The sequence below is a fragment of the Rana temporaria genome, chromosome 7 (genome assembly GCF_905171775.1).
Source record: "Rana temporaria chromosome 7, aRanTem1.1, whole genome shotgun sequence".
Classification (NCBI taxonomy): Eukaryota; Metazoa; Chordata; class Amphibia; order Anura; family Ranidae; genus Rana; species Rana temporaria.
The window spans coordinates 10,342,929-10,363,159 of NC_053495.1; the positions used below are offsets into that span (position 1 = coordinate 10,342,929).

At 43.6% G+C, this 20,231-nt stretch overlaps 1 protein-coding gene across 2 annotated transcripts in view; it reads right to left on the minus strand.

The window, feature by feature from the left end:
• Positions 1–20,231, minus strand: part of FGD5 (FYVE, RhoGEF and PH domain containing 5) — a 171,587-nt gene that overhangs the window by 37,373 nt on the left and 113,983 nt on the right. For both annotated transcript variants that reach the window (XM_040358875.1, XM_040358874.1), the window contains exons 11-13: positions 13,997–14,068; positions 9,105–9,173; positions 1,313–1,396 (exon numbers count right to left, since the gene is read on the minus strand). In XM_040358875.1, the coding sequence (XP_040214809.1) occupies positions 1,313–1,396; positions 9,105–9,173; positions 13,997–14,068 (225 nt within the window). The remainder of the gene's footprint in view (positions 1–1,312; positions 1,397–9,104; positions 9,174–13,996; positions 14,069–20,231) is intronic.

The window sequence follows — 20,231 nt, forward strand, 5'->3', positions numbered from 1 at the left end:
ACTTATTATCAGATATATTATTTCCCTACATATATATATAGAACAACCTTATTATAATATATAATACTGCTATAAATATTTCCTGCAAAATAATTGAAAGGCATATTAGCTTATGTAGTTAAGAAGAAGATTCATCTTCTGAGAAAAAATAAATAAATGTAGAGAAAAATAATATATGCTAATATATTATTTTTTCTTTGCTATGTATACACATATACAGAACATATGTATATAAAATAATAATATATATATATTTTTTTTACATATGTACTGTATATGTGTATACATAGAAATGTATAAAACAAATATATATATATATATATATATATATATATATATATATATTTTCCCCCCATGTATACACATATACAGAACATATGTATATAAACTAATAATATATATATATTTTTTTTCTTTTCTATGTATAAACATATACAGAACATATGTATATAAAACAATAATATATATATATATTTTTTTGCTATGTATACACATATACAGAACATATGTATATAAAATAATATATATATATTTTTTCTTTTCTATGTATACACATATACAGAACATATGTATATAAAATAATAATATATATTTTTTTTCTTTGCTATGTATACACATATACAGAACATATGTATATAAAATAATAATATATATATATTATTTTTTTCTTTTCTATGTATACACATATACAGAACATATGTATATAAAACAATAATATATATATATATATATATATATATATATATATATATATATATTTTTACATATGTACTGTATATATATATATATAGAAATATATAAAACAAATATATATATATATATATATATATATATATATATATATATATATATTTTTTTTTTTTTTCCATGTATACACATATACAGAACATATGTATATAAAATAATAATATATATATATATTTTTCTTTTCTATGTATACACATATACAGAACATATGTATATAAAATAATAATATATATATATTTTTTCTATGTATACACATATACAGAACATATGTATATAAAATAATAACATGTATATATATATTTTCTATGTATACTCATATACAGAACATATGTATATAAAATTTTATATATATATATATATATATATATATATATATATATATATATATATATATATATATATATATATATTTTACATATGTACTGTATATGTATATGCATAGAAATTTATAAAACAAACAAATTATATATATATATATATATATATATATATATATATATATATATATATATATATATATATATATATATATATACACACACACAACATACACAGCAATGCTTACCCTCATTCCAGGAATGGAGAGCGTATTCTTCAGTCGATACTTTCCATCCTTTTGAGGATATGTATAAAGAAGGACATCATTCATCTGACAATTGCAAGAAAAAAATAATTAGATATACAAAAAAACTTGATAAAAAAAGTTAACAAGTATATAAATGATACTTTAGGTAAAAACTTTTTTTTCCAGCTGTAAACCATGAAAAATGAATACGGTTCCACAATGTTAGTCTGGCATACTACAGGGTTGTGGTTATAAAAATTAGCTACTTATTCAGTGAAAATGTTGATACATTCGTGGCAAATGGGGTAAAATCAAATGTTTTTTTTTTTGTTTCCTCTACAAGTCAAATGTTATCATACAAGGCAAAACGACTGTGCACTTTGCTATGCTCATCATCCCCATCTAGCGCCCATAGTAAGGTATTTTTTCAGAGGTATGTAAAAATGTATGTTTTTAAAAAAATACCAAGATTATAGCTGCCCCGCCTCTCCTGTACCTTTTCAGTGTGTATGTATACTGTGTGTATATTGTGTGTCTGTGTGTGTATACTGTGTATGTATACTGTATGTGTGTATATTGTGTGGCCCCATAATCTATTGCTTGGGGTCCCCATAATCTCCTATTGCCCGGGGGCCCCATAATCTCCTCTTGCCTGGGGGCCCCATAATCTCCTATTGCCCGGGGTCCCCATAATCTCCTATTCCCCGGGGTCCCCATAATCTCCTATTGCTCTGGGTCCCCATAATCTCCTATTGCCTGATGGCCCCTATAATCTCCTATTGCCTGATGGCCCCCATAATCTCCTATTGCCTGATGGCCCCTATAATCTCCTATTGACGGGTTGCCCCATAATCTCCTATTGCCCAGGGGCCCCGTAATATCCTATTGCCCGGGTCCCCATTATCTCCTATTGGCCGGGGGTCCCATAATCTCCTATTGCCCGGGGTCCCCATAATCTCCTATTGCCTGGCGCCCCCATAATCTCCTATTGCCCGGGGGCCCCATAATCTCCTATTGCCCGGGATCCCCATAATCTCCTATTGCCCGGGGTCCCCATAATCTCCTATTGCACGGGGGTCCCCATAATCTCCTATTGCCTGGGGGCCCCCATAATCTCCTATTGCCCGGGGGCCCCATAATCTCCTATTGCCCGAGGTCCCCATAATCTCCTATTGCCCGGGGGATCCATAATCTCCTATTGCCCAGGGGCCCCATAATCTCCTATTGCCCGGGGGCCCCATGATCTCCTATTGCTCGGGGGCCCCATAATCTCCTATTGCCTGGGGGGCCCATAATCTCATATTGCCCAGGGGCCCCATAATCTCCTATTGCCCGGGGGCCCATAATCTCATATTGCCCGGGGGGCCCCATGAGTTGTCAGTCCCCCCCTGCATATGAGCGATGCAGCGCAAACGGCTGATGCCAAGTCATCTGTTTGAAAATACAACTAATGACGTATTTACAAATACAGAGCTGCAATAATTTAATGGCGTTTACATCTTCCTCGGCGGTCGGCGGACTTTTTTGGGAGGAAACCCGGAACAGCTGGAGAGAAAAAGGCGCACAGAGCGCGGGCGGGACATAAAAGCGAGGCTATCTATAGCTTATATGGGGCCCTCTCTGATTTTAAACAGACCTGGCACTAATAAACATCATAACTCTCAGGCTCACTGTCTCCCACATCTGTCCCCTTTCACTGCGCCATTCCCAGCGGAGCCCCGGCTTCCGATGCGACGTGTCAGAAGGAGAAAAAGCCGCCGAGGTCCCAGAACTGTTCCCGGTGCCGCAATGATGGATTGCCTTATGCTAATCCCGGCTGTTATAAGAGTCAAAAAATAAGCCTGCGTCACGGCGAATCCGCCCAAGTGACCTTGGACGCGGCTCGCACGTTCTTATTTTTCACGCAATATTCAACATAAATAATGTATATTCTTCAAATGTATTTAATAAGATGATACAAACGTGGGAATCGGCGCGCCCCGTCAATCACCGCGCGACCCCTTCCTAGGTTGGCGGTAGGGATTTCGGCGTGCCGGTGACAGATGAATCGTCAGCCATGTTTTATTCACTTTACTTATTGCTTCATAAATTGTCTTCCCGGATCACATTAATCTGATCTGAAGGCCGACATCTCCGACCAGCTGATCGCATTACCATTCCGGGCCCCCGGGGGGCGCCGCGGGGGACCCACCGGATAGACATACATCAATTCACGGACAAGTCGTGATTTCCCAGCCTGCAGAAATCCGACGTTCCCTTTTTTCTGAAACCGTTTTGCGTTGGGGGGCGAAACGCACGGAAAACGCGGTAGTCTGTTGATTTAGGATCGTTTGGGAGGGGGGGGGCGGATTAAAAATGATCCTAAATCAACAGATTACCTTGTTTTACGCGCAAATCTGACCCGCCTCTCAGCCAATCAGGTGCTCGGGTCTGGTTACCTGTCACCTGATTGGCTGAAGCGACAGGCGCTGTGATTGGATGCCTATCAGGCATCCAATCATAGAAGAGGACAGGAGAAGACATCGAGGACTCGGAGTGTGGAGGACAGCGCCGAGACATACAAGTGCCGGGTGGGGGATGCACACAGGCAGCATTTGATGGGGCACACTGGCAGCATTTGATGGGGCACACTGGCTGCATTTGATGGGACACAATGGCGGCAATTGATGGGGCACAATGGTGGCAATTGATGGGGCACAATAGCTGCAATTGATGGGGCACACTGTCAGAAATTGATGGGGCACAGTGGCAGCAATTGATGGGGCACACTGGCAGCAATTGATGGGGCACACTGGCAGCAATTGATGGGGCACACTGGCGGCAATTGATGGGGCACAATGGCTGCAATTGATGGGCACAGTGGCAGCAATTGATGGGGCACACTGGCAGCAATTGGATGGACACACTGGCAGCAATTGAATGGGCACAGTGGCAGCAATTGATGGGGCACAGTGGCTGCAATTGATGGGGCACACTGGCGGCAATTGATGGGGCACAATGGCTGCAATTGATGGGGCACAGTGGCAGCAATTGATGGGGCACAATGGCAGCAATTGATGGGGCACACTGGCAGCAATTGATGGGCACAGTAGCAGCAATTGATGGGGCACAATGGCTGCAATTGATGGGGCACAATGGGCACAATGGCGGCAATTGATGGGGCACAATGGCGGCAATTGATGGGGCACAGTAGAGGCAATTGATGGGGCACAATGGCTGCAATTGATGGGCACAGTGGTGGCAATTGATGGGGCACACTGGCAGCAAGTCAGAATTTGCATAATCAATCGCCCCCAGTTTTCAGGGCTCACAGGGTGCTCATCTACAGGCCCATGCAAGCACACCCAGGTGCCTGCTTTAGATTCCTGCAATCGGTTTTAGATCTTCAGTCCAAGTGCAGGTGAACGCTAAGCATTTTATTATTTTTTTGGAAATGGCATAAAAAAAAAAAAAAAGCATTTCGGCTTAATTAATGAAGACATAACCGCTCCGCTATGTATTCCATGGAGAGATTCCACTGCAATTGAAAGGAAAAGCGTTAATCAGATGGAGTCCAGCGAGCTAATAAAAGGGATTTTTTGGGCCGGTGCCAAGGCATTGTTTGTTCTCCGGCTCGGGGAAGTGCCCGGAAAAGATGCCGCGGCGCGCATACCGTTGACATGGCAATGCTGATTAGCACTTCGAAGATTTGATTATACATTAGGAACGATTATTACTGGGGGGGAGGGGGGGGGGGGCTTGAAGATTTCCCAGTTTTTAAAAATGTCATGAGCACGCCATACGGGCCGAAGAGACGCCAATCGCGATAAAGCTGAACTTCAGGCAGATACGAAAGACACAAATAAATATAATAATTAACCACTTAAGGACCGGACCAATATGCTGCTAAATGACCCAAGGGGTTTTTACAATTCGGCACTGCGTCGCTTTAACAGACAATTGCGCGGTCGTGCGACGTGGCTCCCAAACAAAATTGGCGTCCTTTTTCCCCCACAAATAGAGCTTTCTTTTGGTGGTATTTGATCACCTCTGCGGTTTTTATTTTTTGCGCTATAAACAAAAATAGAGCGACAATTTTGAAAAAAATGCAATATTTTTTACTTTTTGCTATAATACATATCCCCCAAAAACATATATAACTTTTTTTTTCCCTCAGTTTAGGCCGATACGTATTCTTCTACCTATTTTTGGTAAAAAAATCGCAATAAGCGTTTATCGATTGGTTTGCGCAAAATTTATATTTTTTTCGTGACTGCGACATTATGGCGGACACTTCGGACAATTTTGACACATTTTTGGGACCATTGTCATTTTTACAGCAAAAAATGCATTTAAATTGCACTGTTTATTGTGAAAATGACAGTTGCAGTTTGGGAGTTACCCACAGGGGGCGCTGAAGGAGTTAGGCTTCACCTAGTGTGTGTTTACAACTGTAGGGGGGTGTGGCATAGGATGCATTAAGGTGACAAAACACGAGGGTTTACAACCCCTTTAAATCCCTATTGTCACACAGCTGGGTGGGCTCAGGGAGTAGTGCTCTGCGCCCCGAGCCCACCCCTTTTTGAAGCCAATTGGAGCCTCAGGATCTAATCATGTGCTTTTAAAAAAAAAAAAAAAAACATTGGAATCCATGCGCCTGGCACCCTGCATATAGATTAGGGGGCCGGACGCATAGATTAAGGGGTCGTCGCTGCCAAAGAACATTTGGATTTTGGCAAAAATGCTAATTATTTTATTATTATTAAATATATTATATTATTATTATACAGGTTTTATATAGCGCCAACAGTTTATCAATTTTTTCAATACCCTCCTTAATGATGCCACCAAATGTCAGTCAAATAAAACGAAACAAACGTATTTACAAAACTGCCCAACTAAGGACCTCCTTCCTGCAATCCCTCCGCACTTCAATCTAGAAATAGATGTTATCTGATCCTCATTATTATTAAGGTTTCCTCGATGATAAAATCTGCGGTTGAACTTTAGAAGAAATATCGGTTAATGTTGTGGAGCCGACAGCAGACCTCTGGAGTCCCCGGGATCTCGGCGGTCCCCTGGCCTTTGCAGAGTGATTCTTGGAAGGGTGAGATAAGGAAAGGGGATGAGATCTGCCCGGCAGGGGTCAGGGAAGGGTCCTGGTTGGCTGTACAGTGTGACCCTGTACAGTAATATCTCATATATCAATGGGCTGGGAGCTGGAAGGTGACCCCGGGGTCATACAAGCTGGGTTCATTCTCTGCTCTAAGCCGCCTTTTCTATGGGAATGCCGGACGGATCCTAAATTCCAAGAGCTGAATCGGATAAAAGAACACGTCCCATGGATGCCTGGAGGGCCAAATCACTCAGTGGTCCCGTATATTCGTGCGCCAAGATCTTACGTTAAGAATTGCTACGACCATGGAGTCTCACAATTACCAGTCCTTAAAGTGGTTGTAAACCCGTTACAACCACTTTCACCTACAGGTAAGCCTAGATTAAGGCTTACCTGTAGGTGCAAGAAATATCTCCCAAACCTAAAAGGTTTAGGAGATATTTGCAAAAAATAGCGGCACCCATGTCTACGGCACATGCACCGTAGCCATCGGGCGCAGGCGCACTGAGCGTGTCACTTGCTAATGGCATCATGCGCGCATGAGCAGGAGTGACGTCATCGCTGCCCCGGCCAGTCACAGCCAGGGCAGTTTGAAGGAATTTGGGGGCCCCAAGCAAAATGGACATGGAGGCCCCCCAATCCCCCCCCCTCGCACACACGCATGCAAAGCCCCCCCCTATGTTCTTTTTACTCCCACGGGCCCCTCCCTATGTTCTTTTTACGACTGCCCCGGGCCCCCCTCCATACCAGGTCTGTACTGCATGGCAGGAGATTCAGTTTCCTGTTCCCGGCCGGACTGACAGGAAGTAAGCACTCAGTGTGCACTTCCTGTCAGTCCGGCCGGGAACAGGAAACTGAATCTCATGTACCGCGCGGAGTCTGGACTGACAGGAGGATGGAAGAGGAGCTCGGCCATGCTACAGAGAAGTGACGACTCGAGGCAGCAGTGCTGCAGGCTCTCTATAGAGCGCTCAGGCGGCTGCAGCATATAGGAAACGTGGCAAAGGGACCTGCTTGGGGCCCCAGGCTAGCTCGGGGCCCCAAGCAATTGCTTGGTTTGCCTGCCTTGTAGCGACGGGCCTGGTCACAGCCCCGGAGCAGCGATACCCAGAAGTCACTCTGGGTATCATGGCGGCGTCGGAGGAGGCGAACGAGGGCGCTGAGGCGAGGCGCGCTCGCGACCCGGTCCGAAGCTCCGTGACCGTGGCACCCTCGGACCCGATCGCCGCCGGTGTCCCGCGATCGGGTCACAGGAGCTGAAGAACGGGGAGAGGCGAGTGCAAACAAACCTTTCCCCGTTCTTCTCTGTGGCTTGTCACTGATCATCTGTTCCCTGTCATAGGGAACGACAATCAGTGACGTCACACGTCCAGCCACGCCCCCCCCAGTACAGTAAGAAACACACAATAGGACACACTTAACCCCTTTAACGCCCCCTAGTGGTTAACCCCTTCACTGCAATTGTCAGTTAAAGCAACGCAGTGCCGAATCGCAAAAAGGGGCCTGGTCCTTTACCTGCATAATGGTCCGGGTCTTAAGCGGTTAAAGTGGACCTTCAGTAACTCTGCAGGTTTGCATTAATAAACTCTTGACAAATCCTGATATACAGAAACAGAATTGTTTTTATAGCTCTGCCTTTTAACCAAAAAATAAATAAAAAACTGTTTAGTAGCTCCTATGAAGTCACGTTGCCTGTGCTGAGATGATTGTTGTTGTTTTTTTTCTATTTTCAGTAGATAGTGCTTTTTTATTAACATATAATATATCATATACAGTATTTTCATTATACCTTACACATTTTAAATATTTAATATGTTGTTTATTATGTAATATTATACACTTGTATACACTTTTTACATATGCTATATACTGTACAATATTCTATATATATTAATTATATCAACTTATATACAGTATGTTATCTTAATGATATATATTTTCTATAATATACTTTTTATTAATATATAAAATATCATATATTATATATTTACTATACATTACACATTTATAATATTTAATACTTTGTTTAATATGTAATATTATATGCTTGTGTAAACATATTTGGCATGTTATATACAGTATATTATTCTATATATTTATTATACATTTATATTATTATAGATATATGATATAATTATATCAACTTATTATATACTTTATATTATATTATATTTTTTATTAACATATAATATATCATATACAGTATTTTCATTATACCTCACACATTTTAAATATTTTATATTTTGTTTATTATGTAATATTATACAGTTGTATGAACTTTTTTACATATGCTATATACTGTACAATATTCTATTATATATTTAAAAAAAAAAACATTCTAAATATATATATATATATATATATATATATATATATATATATATATATATATATATATATTTATTAATTATATCAACTTATATACAGTATGTTATCTTAATGATATATATATTTTGTATAATATACTTTTTATAAATATATAAAATATCATATATTATATATTTACTATACCCTACAAATTTATATTATTTAATATGCAATTTTTTTTTTCTTATGTACATATTATATATGTTATGTACTGTATTATTATATAACATATCATAAATGATATATTTCTTATACATTATATATTTATAATTTAATATATATTTTGCACAAAGCCCCCCCTAGCTGGGTATATTGTTAGATAAATCTTACCAGGAACAAGTGGCGAGGGTGGCGAGCCTTTCCACACACCTTCATCAGCGTGCCTTCTTTAACGAACGCCTGTGACAACAGAAATCGGTGTGAAAAACTTTAACAAGCCGCGGACTGAACCATTCTCACATTACCTGACCCTGTGACTCGGGACCCGTCACTCTCAAATCCCAATTAACACTAAAAATAGAATTGTTCATCTTTATTCCTGCAGAAATAGTCACCGCCTGAGTATTCGGTGAGAATTGTGGCACGTCAACCATGCCAACCTGCTTTTTTTATTTTTTTTAAAGTTGTTTTTATTGTAATTTTAAGGTAAAAAAACACAATTCATGAATTTACAGATCTACGTCTTGGGAGATGACGATGGCGGCGTGACAGTAATTGTCAGTCCCCCTAGAAGTGTATGGTGGATGATGGAGAGGTAAACCACCTCCGATATAGAAGGGCACCCCAACACACAATTATAGGAAGGGTCAATGCGCCTGCGCTGAAGCACACCACAAGGTATATATATCCTGTGTATTGTGGCACGCCATGTTTAAAAAAAATGTGCGGGAACAATTTTTTCTGTTGCTGGAGTTTCCTTAACTTAAAGTGTATCTCTAGGCAAAAACCCTTTTCTTTTAAATTTTGGATAGAGTAGGAAAGGGTTAGACCCTCTGTCAGATTTTTATTGCTGTCTGTTTTCCCTTTGGGAAGATTCACTCCTCTATTTGTCCTGGTGACCATTGTTACTTAAAAAAAGAAGAGAAATCCAAAATTAAAGTGGTTGTAAAGTCTCAAGGTTTTGCACCTTAATGCATTCTATGCATTAAGGTGCAAAACCTTCTGTGCTGCAGCTGCCCCCCCCCAGACCCCCCCCTTTTTTCTTACCTGAGCCCGATTTGATCCAGCGATGTGCACGAGCGCAGCGGCTCCAGCCGCTGTCTCTATCCTAATTGGAGAGATTAATGGAAATGGGAGCCATTGGCTCCCGCTGCTGTCAATAAAATCCAGTGATACGGAGCGGGGGGGAGGGACCACACGGGTCCCCTCAGGCAGTGGCGTCACTAGGGTTGGTGTCACCCGGTGAGGTAAAACATGGTGTCACCCCCCCTCTGTCTAGGCTGCCCAGCACCAAGCAGGCAGCGCACCGGCACGGGGCGCACCCCAAACTAGCCCCTGTAAATGATAGTATAGGGCAGTATAGTGGCAGGTTAGGGTAGTATAGAGTTGTATAGTGGCAGGTTGGTGTAGTGGGGTGGTATAGGACAGGTTAAGGTGGTATAGGGCATGTTGGGGTGATATAGGGTAGTTTGGGTGGTATAGGGCAAGTTAGGGTTGCATAGGGCAGGTTGGGGTGGTATAGGGCAAGTTAGGGTGGTACAGGGCAGGTTGCGGTGGTATAGTCCAAGTTAGGGCGGCATAGGGCAAGTTGGGATGGCATGAGAAAGGTTGGGGTGGTACAGGGCAAGTTAGGGTGGCATTGGACAGGTTGGGGTGGTATAGGGCAAGTTATGGTAGCATAGGGCAGATTGGGGTGGTACAGGGCAAGTTAGGGTGGCACAGGGCAAGTTGGGGTGGCATGGGAAAGTTTGGGGTGGTACAGGGCAGGCTGGGGTGGTACAGGGCAGGCTGTGGTGGCACAAGGCAGGCTGGGGTGGTACAGGGCAGGTTGGGGTGGTACAGGGCAGGCTGGGGTGGTACAGGGCAGGCTGGGTGATACAGGACAGGCTGTGGTGGTACAGGGCAGGCTGGGGTGGCACAGAGCAGCCTGGGGTGGTACAGGGCAGGCTGGGATTGCACAGGGCAGGCTGGGCATGTCAGCTAAAAAATAAAAAAAATATAAAAACGGGATGGTGTCACCCCCCTAGCGGGTGTCACCGGTGCGGACCGCACCCCCCTAGCAACGCCTCTGCCCTCAGGGACATCGGCTCTCCGTTGGGGGCACCCGATGAAGAAGAGGGGCCTGAAGTGCCAGCGGGGCACCCCAGGAGAAGAGGATCGGGGCTACTCTGTGCAAAACGATTGCACAGAGCAGTATAGGCATGTTTGTTATTTTTATATAAAAAACAAAAACGAGGGTTTAAACCCCTATAAGATTTGTCCCCACAAATGATAATTCAGGGAAGGGGGCAGTCAAGACACTGTGGGAGATTTTCTCTAACTTCACTTTGCATCTCTGGGACAGGAAGTGAAGGAACATTTTCTAAATGGTACACAGACAGCAAAAAAAATTAATACATTGGGTTTTAACCCTTCCCTACACTATCCAACTTTTATTTATTTTTTGTAAAATGTTGTTACACATACACTTAAGATACCATGCATTAACATGCATACAGTGCCACTCTTCACTAGACCCAAAGGGGCCCTTTCACACATAAAGGTGTGTTAATGCACATGTGTTAACATGCGTTGTACTAGGCAGCCCATTCATTATCATTGGGCTGACACCTAATTATCACCACAACAGATGTAAATCTGTGCATAACCCTTTACCAATCCAATGTGCAGTATATGTATTGTGGTTCACTGAGGTGCATTGTGCTGTACTGTACAATGAGTTGGGGTGCCATGCACAATCAATGACATTGCAATACCTGTTGTCACATAGAGTGTGAATGGACCTTCTGAGAAATAAGCATGAGCTTGGCTTCAGTCTAAATCCATGTTCTGCCAAACCTGGAATAAAGCTGTTAGTGCTGGTCCAATCAGCTGTGGCCATGGTATACTCTACCCTGCAGTTGTGGGTACATAGAGGGGGAGGCGATGCTTGTGACACCATTGACCTAAAATGGGCACATAGTCATATTAGGTCAATGACATGACAAGCATCAATGTAGCCATAATAGGTCAATGATGTCATAAGCATCCATATGGCCACATAGTTCAAAGATGTCATGATCACCTGTGCGGCCTTATTAGCTCAATGATGTCATGAGCATCCATGTGACCATATTAGGTCAATGATGTCATGAGAATCCATGTGGCCATATTAGGTCAATGATGTCATGAGCATCCATGTGGCCATATTAGGTAAATGATGTCATGAGAATCCATGTGGCCATATTAGATCAATTTTGTCATGAGAATCCATGTGGCCATATTAGGTCAATGATGTCATGAGAATCCATGTGGCCATATTAGGTCAATGATGTCATGAGAATCCATGTGGCCATATTAGATCAATTTTGTCATGAGAATCCATGTGGCCATATTAGGTCAATGATGTCATGAGAATCCATGTGGCCATATTAGGTCAATGATGTCATGAGAATCCATGTGGCCATATTAGGTCAATGATATCATGAGACTTCATGTGGCCATATTAGGTCAATGATGTCATGAGAATCCATGTGGCCTTATTAGGTCAATGATGTTACAAGCATCCATGTGGCCATATCAGGTCAATGATGTCATGAGCATTCATGTGGCCACATAGTTCAAAGATGTGATGTTCATCTATGTGACCTTATTAGGTGAATGGTGTCAAAGGCATCAAGGTGGTCTTATTAGGTCAATGATGTCACAAGCATCCATGAAGCCTTATTAGGTCAATGATGTCATGAGCATCCATGTGGCCATATTAGGTCAATGATGTCATGAGCATCCATGTGGCCATATTAGGTCAATGATGTCATGAGCATCCATGTGGCCATATTAGCTCAATGATGTCATGAGCATCCATGTGGCCATATTAGGTCAATGAAATCATGAGACTCCATGTGGCCATATCAGGTCAATGATTTCATGAGCATTCATGTGGCCACATAGTTCAAAGATGTCATGATCATCTGTGTGACCTTATTAGCTCAATGAGGTCATTAAGGTCAAAAGCATCAAGGTGGTCATATTAGGTCAATGATGTCACAAGCATCCATGTGGCCATATTAGGTCAATGATGTCATTAGAATCCATGTAGCCATATCAGGTCAATGATGTCATAAGAATCCATGTGGCCTTATTAGGTCAATGATGTCATGAGAATCCATATAGCCATATCAGGTCAATGATGTCACAAGCATCCTTGTGGCCATACCAGGTCATGTCATGAGCATTCATGTGCCCACATAGTTCAAAGAAGTGATTATCGTCTGTGTGGCCATATTAGGTCAATGATGTCACAAGCATCCATGAAGCCATAGTAGATGAAAAATATCAAGGGCATGCATGTTTCTATACTGGGTCAATTATGTCACGAACATCCGTGTGGCCATATCAGGTCAATGATTTCATGAGCATCCATGTGGCCACATAGTTCAAAGATGTCATGATCATCTGTGTGACCTTATTAGGTCAATGAGGTCAAAAGCATCAAGGTGGTCATATTAGGTCAATGACATCACAAGCATCCATGAAGCCATATTGGGTCAATTATGTCACGAACATCCATTTGACTACATTAGTTTAAAGATTTCATGAGCATCCATGTGGCCATATAAAGCCAATGATGTCACGAGCATCCACGTGCCTATATTAGGTCAATGATCTCATAAGCATTCACGTGGCCATGTTAGATCATTGATGTCCCCAGCATCCACGTGCCCATATTAGGTCAATGATCTCATAAGCATTCACGTGGCCATGTTAGGTCATTGATGTCCCCAGCATCCATGTGGCCATATTAAGTCAATAATGTCCTGACCATCCTGGCCCCCCTTATCTACGCTCAGCCAAGTTGCAAGGAATGCCCCAGCCATGGCTTATTGCCATGAACAGCTTCCTTCTGGTCTTGGCTGCACATAGGTTGGGAACAAAACCCAAGCTCATCCTTACTCAGAAATATTTTTTTTTGTTTCCTGAGAAAAAAAAAAAAAAAAGAAAGAAAGAAGGGAAAACGATCTCTGGGAGTTTTTCTTGAATGATGAATTTGCTATTGATCCGTACGTCAGAAATATTGCACTTACTCTTCCCGGCTGGAGCAGGCTGCCCTGTCCCCTGACGCTGTACTCGATCTGAACCAACTTCTGTAGATTTTCCTTCAACACACACAACAGAGGAGACAATTAATGAACTGGCTTCACAAAAGAGACTGAAAATAACACCTGCAAATGATATTTTAATTGCTTGGCACTCTGGTAAGACGGCATAAATCACTTTCCATACGATCGCCGGCGCAGTTTAAAAAAAGAGTTGGTCAGCAGAAGAAATGTTTGTCTTTTTTTTTTTTTTGCTTTAAGGCATTCATGACAACCTTTACACAACGATGGAGGTTTAGTTGGCGGTGTGACAGGAAGATGGCGTTGTGTGAAACTCGCCGCTAAGCGCTATTTCTAGCACCCGCTGGCTGTCGTAAGAAAACAAATTATGTTTAATTAGCTTTACTGTGCATCCCATTTGAAAACATCCTTCCGTCAATGTGGTTCCACAACGCCGCGAGCCGATATTAATGCAAAATATGATCGCAAAGGGGGGGGGGGGGGGAAAGAGATGAATATCTTATCACTTTGCAAAGTTTATAATGGATATATTGTGCTTTATAAGAACTGCCTGTGTGATCCGTTTGCCTGGAATTTTGAATATTGTGAGTTGCTGCACATCTTTCCTCTTTTATATTACTAGAATGGTACAATTTAAAATATATATATATATTAATAAAGATACATTGAAAGTAAGAATCTATGCTTGAGCTCCATTCCTTTGGTATTACCTAAGCTAAGACGTCACCAGTCTGCTGCAGGCAGGAGGTAGCATTTCCTCAGTCTCCTCTCCTCCAGGGACCAGTCTACTACATTATAACTTTTTAGCCAGTCACAAGGTGAGAGGTTACAGCAGGGGCTGGTCTGTGCTAGGCATTTATGAATACAGCAAAGAACTCTGAGCTGGCATCTCTGTGCCCATTATGAGGGGTTCCCAACATCCCTGTGCTGATTTCCCAGGTGTGTACACCTGATGTGCCCATTAGGAGGGGCTCCCACCATCTTTGAACTGGGTTTTCACACTTGCTGTGCCCACTATGAGGGTCTTCCACCATCCCTGTGCTGAGTTCCCAGGTCTGTACACCTGCTGTGCCCATTATGAGGGGGTTCCCAAATCCCTGTGCGGAGTTTGTGTCTACATACCTGCTGTGCCCATTATGAGGGGCTCTCACTATTCCTGTGTTGAGTTCCCGGGGTCTGTACACCTAATGCACTCATTATGAGGGGGTCCCACCATCCCCGTGCTGAGTTCCCGGCTCTGTACATCTGCTGTGCCCATTATGAGGGGTTCCCACCATCCCTGTGCTGAGTTCCTGAGACTGTACATCTGCTGTGCCCATTATGAAGGGGTTTTACCATCCCTGAGCCGAGTTCCTGAGTCTGTACATCTGCTGTGCCCATTATGAGGGATTCCTACCATCCCTGTCCTGAGTTCTGGGTCTGTACACCTAATGCACTCATTATGAGGGGTTCCCACCATCCCTGTGCTGAGTTCCTGAGTCTGTACATCTGCTGTGCCCATTATGAAGGGGTTTCACCATCCCTGAGCCGAGTTCCTGAGTCTGTACATCTGCTGTGCCCATTATGAAGGGGTTTCACCATCCCTGAGCCGAGTTCCTGAGTCTGTACATCTGCTGTGCCCATTATGAAGGGGTTTCACCATCCCTGAGCCGACTTCCCGGGTCTGTACACCTGCTGAGCCCATTATGAGGGATTCCCACCATCCCTGTGCTGAGTTCCTGGGTCTGTACACCTGCTGTGCCCATTATGAGGGATTCCCACCATCCCTGTGCTGAGTTCCCGGGTCTGTACACCTGCTGTGCCCATTATGAGGGGTTCCCACCATCCCTGTGCTGAGTTCCTGGGTCTGTACACCTGCTGTGCCCATTATGAGGGATTCCCACCATCCCTGTGCTGAGTTCCTGGGTCTGTACACCTGCTGTGCCCATTATGAGGGATTCCCACCATCCCTGTGCTGAGTTCCTGGGTCTGTACACCTGCTGTGCCCATTATGAGGGATTCCCACCATCCCTGTGCTGAGTTCCTGGGTCTGTACACCTGCTGTGCCCATTATGAGGGGTTCCCACCATCCCTGTGCTGAGTTCCTGGGTCTGTACACCCAATGTGCCCATTATGAGGGGTTCCCACCATCCCTGTGCTGAGTTCCCGGGTCTGTACACATACTGTGCCCATTATGAGGGGTTCCTACCATCCCTGTACTGAGTTCCTGAGTCTGTACATCTGCTGTGCCCATTATGAGGGGGTTTCACCATCCCTGAGCTGAGTTCCTGGGTCTCTACACCCACTGTGCCCATTATGAGGGGCTCCCACCCTGCTAAGCAATATACCACTGTCATGTAATATGAAAAAGGTGAACTTGAGATAAAAGCAGCGGGTGTGATTTCAGTGGAATGGAAGGCCTGTCCTCATCTGATGTCAGTATTGATCTGGGCAGATTATTGATCAGCGGGGGAGAAAATATCCAGGCTGAGTAGAAATATCACTTCCTGCTCTCTCGATGGGGGCGACATGTTAGAACGCTTGAAATTTCTCATAACTGACAGCAAACCTCTGGAGGAAATCAGACTTATAGGATTTCTCAGAGTCTGGAGACTATTTAAAGATAAAGTACAAATATAATAAGAACAGAAAAGCGATGAATGATGAAGGCTCAAAAATGTCTGTCAGTGATTTTATATGAAACATTTATATGTGTGTGTCGATATAGTATATATACAGTGGTGCTCATAAGTTTACATACCCTGGCAGAATTTGTGATTTATTGGCCATTTTTCAGACAATATGAATGATAAACACATAGGCCCGGATTCACAAAGCACTTGCGCCGACGTATCTCGAGATACGCCGCGTAAGTGCAAATATGCGCCGTCGTATCTGTGCGCCGTGCCCACAAAACTAAGATACGCCTAAAAACAGGCTTCATTCCACCGATGTAACTTGCCTACGCCGGCGTAGAGTGGGCGCATATTTACGCTGGACACATTTGGCGCTCCCATTGATTTTCGATTCAAATATGCAAATGAGGGAGATACGCCGATTCACGTAAGTTGTACGTACGACGTAAAGTTAAGCCCCATAAAGGAGGTGTAACTCAGCAGCATCCATGCAAAGGGCTGCACCAGGGAACACAAGCCGTCCTATTTTACGTAGTACGTGAATATGGCTGGGTGTAGGAAACATTCACGCCGTAGGCAGTGATCCGACGTATCTTAGGGAGTCATTCCGGTGTGATTCTGAGCATGCGCACTGGGATGCGTCCACGGGACGGCGCATTCGCCATTCGTTATACGTATCTGTCTGGCGCTCGGCCCATCATTTGCATGGGGTCACGCCTCATTAGCATGGCTCACGCCCACTTCCACTTACGCCGACTTACGCCTTGGAAACCCAGCGCAGTTTTAGCAGCATTGGCTTTGTGAATTCAATGCTTGCCTCTCTGTGCTGCGTCGGCGTAGCATAAAAGAGATACGCTACGGCGGCATAAATGTGTGCCGATGTCTGTGAATCCGGGCCAAAAACGTTTCTATCACTTATGGTCAGTGTTTGGCTGAAGCCATTTATTATCAATCAACTGTGTTTACTTTTTTTAAATCATAATGACAACAGTAACTACCCAAATGATCCTGATCAAAAGTTTACATACCCTGGTGATTTTGGCCTGATAACATGCACACAAGTTGACACAAAGGGGTTTGAATGGCTATTAAAGGTAACCATCCTCACCTGTGATCTGTTTGCTTGTAATTAGTGTGTGTGTATAAAAGGTCAATGAGTTTCTGGACTCCTGACAGACCCTTGCATCTTTCATCCAGTGCTGCACTGACGTTTCTGGATTCTGAGTCATGGGGAAAGCAAAAGAATTGTCAAAGGATCTGCGGGAAAAGGTAGCTGTACTGTATAAAACAAGAAAGAGATATAAAAAGATATCCAAGGAATTGAGAAGGCCAATCAGCAGTGTTCAAACTCTAATCAAGAAGTGGAAAATGAGGGGTTCTGGTGAAACCAAACCACGGTCAGGTAGACCAACTAAAATTTCAGCCACACCTGCCAGGAAAATTGTTTGGGATGCAAAGAAAAAGCCACAAATAACTTCAGGTGAAATACAGGACTCTCTGAAAACAAGTGGTGTGGCCATTTTAAGATGCACAATAAGGAGGCACTTGAAGAAAGATGGGCTGCGTGGTCGAGTCGCCAGAAGAAAGCCATTACTATGAAAATGTCACAAAGTATCCCACTTACAATACGCCAAACAACACAGAGACAAGCCTCAAACCTTCTGCCACAGTCATTTGGAGTGATGAGACAAAAATGTAGCTTTTTGGCCACAACCATAAACACTACATTTGGAGAGGAGACAACAAGGCCTATGATGAAAGGTCTACCATCCCTACTGTGAAACACGGAGGTGGATCGCTGATGATTTGGGGATGTGTGAGCTACAAAGGCACAGGAAATTTGGTCATAATTGTTGGCAAGATGAATGCAGTATGTTATCAGAAAATACTGGAGGAACATTTTCATTCATCAGCCAGGAAGCTGCGCATGGGACGTACTTGGACATTCCAACATGACAATGATCCAAAACACAAGGCCAAGTCCACCTCGCATTGGCTGCAGCAGATTAAAGTGAAGGTTCCGGAGTGGCCATCTGAGTCTCCTGACCTCAATATAATTGAGCCCCTCTGGGGAGATCTCAAACGTGCCGTTCATGCGAGACAGCCCAAGAATTTACAGGAACTGGAGGCTTTTTGCCAAGAGGAATGGGGAGCTTTACCATCTGAGAAGATAAAGAGCCTCATCCACAAATACCACAAAAGACTTCAAGCCATCATTGATGTTAAAGGGGGCAATACACGGTATTAGGTACTGGGGTATGTAAACTTTTGGGTAGTTTCTGTTGCCATTATGATTTAAAAAGAGTAAACACAGTTAATTGATAATAAATGGCTTCAGCCAAACACTAACAATGAGTGAAAGAAAAGTTTTTGTTATTCATATTCTCTGAAAAATGGCCAAAAAAAATCATAAATTCTGCCAGGGTATGTAAACTTATGTACACACACACATTTTATCCCGTTTTTTTACTTGCATTCTGAATTTCTTTAAAGCGGGGTTCCACCTGCAATTTTTTTTTTAAGTCTTTTAATAAGGACACTTACCTGTCCTAGGCGCCCGCGATGTCGGCCCCCCGAGGCCGATCCCTCGATCGTGGCAGATCCTGGTGCCACCATCCTCACTAAGGGAAACAGGCGAGGTTTCTATGATTTCTATGCAGAGCTGCACCAGCTTTTGCACTCTCCAGTTTTAGTAAGTCAACCCCAATGTGTTTATGAATGAAGCCTATTTGCAGGTTTCAATCATAAACACATTGGGGTTTGGTAGGCACACCTGGAACACAGAGTGGGTCCCGGGTCCTAGGAAGAGCAGGTCCCAGGTTCTAGAAAGAGCGTGTCCTGGGTCCTAGGAAGAGCGGGTCTCAGGTTCTAGAAAGAGCGGGTCTCAGGTTCTAGAAAGAGCGGGTCTCAAGTCCTAGAAAGAGCGGGTCTCAGGTCCTAGAAAGAGCGGGTCTCAGGTCCTAGAAAGAGCGGGTCTCAGGTCCTAGAAAGAGCGGGTCTCAGGTCCTAGAAAGAGCGGGTCTCAGGTCCTAGAAAGAGCGGGTCTTAGGTCCTAGAAAGAGCGGGTCTCAGGTCCTAAGAAGTGCGGGTCTCAGGTCCTAGAAAGAGCGGGTCTCAGGTCCTAAAAAGAGCGGGTCTCAGGTCCTAGAAAGAGCAGGTCTCAGGTCCTAGGAAGAGCAGGTCTCAGGTCCTAAAAAAAGCGGGTCTCAGGTCCTAGGGAGAGCGGGTCTCAGGTCCTAGGGAGAGCGGGTCTCAGGTCCTAGAAAGAGCGGGTCTCAGGTCCTAGAAAGAGCGGGTCTCAGGTCCTAGAAAGAGCGGGTCTCAGGTCCTAGAAAGAGCGGGTCTCAGGTCCTAAGAAGTGCGGGTCTCAGGTCCTAGAAAGAGCGGGTCTCAGGTCCTAAAAAGAGCGGGTCTCAGGTCCTAGAAAGAGCAGGTCTCAGGTCCTAGGAAGAGCAGGTCTCAGGTCCTAAAAAAAGCGGGTCTCAGGTCCTAGGGAGAGCGGGTCTCAGGTCCTAGGGAGAGCGGGTCTCAGGTCCTAGAAAGAGCGGGTCTCAGGTCCTAGAAAGAGCGGGTCTCAGGTCCTAGAA